General features: G+C 42.3%; 1 protein-coding gene across 1 annotated transcript; it reads right to left on the bottom strand.

The window, feature by feature from the left end:
* Window positions 1-899: 899 nt before the first annotated feature.
* LOC138926316 (uncharacterized) lies at window positions 900-2,553 on the bottom strand. Its single transcript, XM_070279998.1, has 4 exons — window positions 2,493-2,553; window positions 2,157-2,372; window positions 990-1,755; window positions 900-912 (listed from the first exon to the last, which is right to left on the bottom strand). Exons 1-4 carry the CDS (start codon window positions 2,551-2,553, stop codon window positions 900-902), a joined length of 1,056 nt encoding a protein of 351 aa, XP_070136099.1.
* Window positions 2,554-3,523: the final 970 nt, after the last annotated feature.

Raw genomic sequence — 3,523 nt, forward strand, 5'->3', positions numbered from 1 at the left:
GAATTTTATTTAAATGTGTTTATCACTTAACAAACCTTTCGCGAGCAACAATTTTTATTTTGTTTATGTATGTAAGTTACATGGCCACTTATGGCTTTTATAAACAATATTTTCAATCTCTGCATTTGCCTTTGGCTTTGTCTTTGGCTCAATTATCCAACCCATAAATCCAGGCCACTTATGGCTTTCCACTTATGAATAATCTAAACTGTATTTTCAAACTCTGCATTTGACTTCGGCTTTGTCTTTGGCTCTGAGGTCCGATCTCGGTTCCCCATAAACAAATCAAAATCAAAAGTAAACATCAGCTTTCCTCCGAAGCCCAATCAATTGCGCCTTTTGAGTTTCAAGTATCCACCAAATTGCATCGATCAGCTTAATCGAATTTCATTGCGCCTTTTGAGTTTCAAGTATCCACCAAATTGCATCGATCAGAATTTCACAATGAGATGGGACAGTTTCATCTTAAGCCTTTAATGTAAACACAACTCATGGCTGAGGTTCTTTGGATAAGATTTAGAATTAGAAGTCAGTCCTATTTCGACGGATACCGCGAACGGTTGACGGAAAATATTTAAGAAAATCGAAAGTGTCTTGTAATAATTCAGTTTAATAAATAAAGGATTACCACGTTGTATAATTTAAAATAAATATTCGGTTTGACGATTTATTAGAGACTTAAAAATGCTGCACGCAGGCAGAACCAGAACTTAAAGAGGAATGATAATTCGTTACTCGTTACTTTAGTGTATAACATAAGAGGAATAAGATATACAGTGGTGCATATACAAATATTTTCAACACTCCTTCTCACCGCGGTATATCTAATTCAAAAGATTCTTTTTTAGTTTAACCCTAGTGAAGTAATACATTTTGTGTGCTTAACTTTACATAGAGCTTTAGTTAGAACATCTGAAATCATATTTTCGGTTGGAACATATTCAATATCAATAACTTTCTTCTTATATAAATCTCTTATGAAATGATACTTGATATCTATATGTTTACTTCTAGCATGAAAACTCGCATTCTTCGCTAAACATTGGGCGCTCTGGTTGTCACTGTAGATCATCATTGTTGGCGCCGTCTCGAAACTCATCTCAGATATCTGCTTCAGCACGTAAGCTGCCTCCTTAGCTGCTGTTGAAAGCGCCACATACTCAGCCTCCGTGCTACTGAGTGCTATGATGCTCTGCTTCTTCGACTCCCACGAAAACGCTGCTCCAGCCAAAAAGAACGCCCAACCACTGAACGATTTGCGGTCAGAACAGTCACCTGCCCAGTCTGCATCCACAAAGCAGTGAACAGGCACACCAGTTCGATCAAAGTGCAGCTTCAAGCTCGAAGTTCCTCTTAGGTAACGGAGGACGCGTTTAGCGGCCACCTCATGTTCCTTATGGGGGTCACTGCACTTCTGAGCCAACTTTGCCACACAATGAACAATGTCCGGCCTCGTAGTCATTTCTAGGTACAGCAGTGATCCAATAAGCGATTGATACTGCTTCTGGTTGGCTCGTGGACAGTCTTCCAAAATACATAGGTTCTGATAACCAACCTCCAAAGGCGTTGCATTCGGCTTACAGTCTTCCATGCCATAATCTCGTAACAGCCCGTCGATATACTGCTTGTGGCCAATTGCCACACTGCCCGTCTCTCCATCCCGCTCGATCTCCATGCCTAAAAAATGTTTCAGCTCTCCGCCATCTACTACTTCGAATTCCCGTGCGATTTGAAGTTTTATGTCGACAAGGTCTTCTTTTATGGAACAGGCAATAATTAGATCATCGACATATACAACAATTATGTTAAATTTTTGCCGTTGTTCTTGGTGTAAATGCATGGCTCACTGGGACATTGTACAAAACCAATACGCTGAAGAGTACTGTCCAATTTCTGGTTCCATTCACGCCCACTCTGCTTCAGACCGTATAAAGACTTGTGTCAACACCCTTTTTGGATACGCTGTGTCTACGAACCCTTCCGGTTGCCGCATGTAGACTACATCTTGTAGGTCGCTATTGAGATACGCAGCTGAGACGTCCATTTGATGCATAAACATTTTGTTCTCGACAGCCAGTTTTGTTCTCGGATAGAAGAATACCGAGCCACTGGGGAAAATGTTTCTTTGTAGTTTATGCCGTACTCCTGCCCACAACCTTTTGCAACTAAGCGAGCCTTGAACCGTTCCACGATGCCGTACTGGTCTCCGTTAACCGCAAACACCCATTTGCATCCAATAGTTCTCTCGCCAGGAGGAAGATTTACAAGACTCCATGTATTGGTGGACTGTAGTTGAGAATACTCCTTCTGCATCGCAACCTTCCATTCTTCAGCCTGTATCGAGCTCAAAGCCTCCTTGACTCCACTCGGTACTTGGACGTCGGCAATTCCGCAATAGCGTTAAGCATATTGTACTCCTTACGTGGTCGTCCTGGCCTTCCAGTACAAATTATCTTAGGCCTCGCTGAACTCGTTCGACGCTATCAACCAACTCGTCTTCACCATCTTCGGCTCCCGACTGTCCGTCCCTTGCATGATCTCCGTCATTTTCATCGTGACCCCCATTTATCTCCTCACCAAAAACGCTTCCGTTTTCTGCCAATTCTACTGTCGATATATCCTCTTTTTTTGGTTTCAAGGAACTTCGTGCTCAAGGAACACCACATCCCTGGCTTCCTTGATAGTTTGCGTATCAGGATTGAAGAGTCTATAGGCAGTTTCTAAATACCCAACCAGGATATGCTCTATTCCTTTCTGAGAAAATTTTCTTTTCATTGTCTTGTCTAGCACAATTGCCTTTGTACCAAACACCTTAAGATGGGATACGCTGGGCTTTTTCCCAAACCATGCTTCGTATGGAGTCATGTCTGGCAATGTAGACGTTTCTGATCGGTTCCTCAAATACATCGCAGTCATTATCGCTTTCCCCCACAGGTACTCGTTCGCATTAGCGTGAACCATCATGCTCCTTGCCATTTCCACTAGCGTCCGATTGGCACGCTCAGCCACGCCGTTTTGCTGTGGAGTATGGGGAACGGTGGGCTGCCTTTTAATCCCATTGTTTACCAGGAAGTTTTCGAATGCTCCATTTATGTACTTTCTCCCATTATCGCTCCGTATAGCTTTAATCTGCTGCCCAGTTTGCTTCTCAGCCAACAACATAAATTCTTTGAACTTCTCAAAAACTTGGTCTTTTGTTTTAAGCATATACACCGATGCATAACGCGTCTTGTCGTCTATGAATGTAGCAAAATAACGCGCTCCACCTTTGGAAACTGTACTCATATTACCGCACACGTCCGTATGGATCAGCCCCAACACTTTGTTCGAACGATTTTCCGCCACTTTTGGAAATTGTTTCACGCATATCTTGCTTTTCGCACAAGTCTCGCAAACAAAGTCATTCGTGCTACCGGTTACTCCGCGTAGACCATACACAAGTTCTTTTCGAATCATGGATTTTAAACTTTCGAAATTGAAATGTCCGAATCTATTGTGTTATTACTTGATTTGTTTTTCCTTT

Source organism: Drosophila bipectinata, chromosome 3L (assembly GCF_030179905.1).
Source record: "Drosophila bipectinata strain 14024-0381.07 chromosome 3L, DbipHiC1v2, whole genome shotgun sequence".
Classification (NCBI taxonomy): domain Eukaryota; kingdom Metazoa; phylum Arthropoda; class Insecta; order Diptera; family Drosophilidae; genus Drosophila; species Drosophila bipectinata.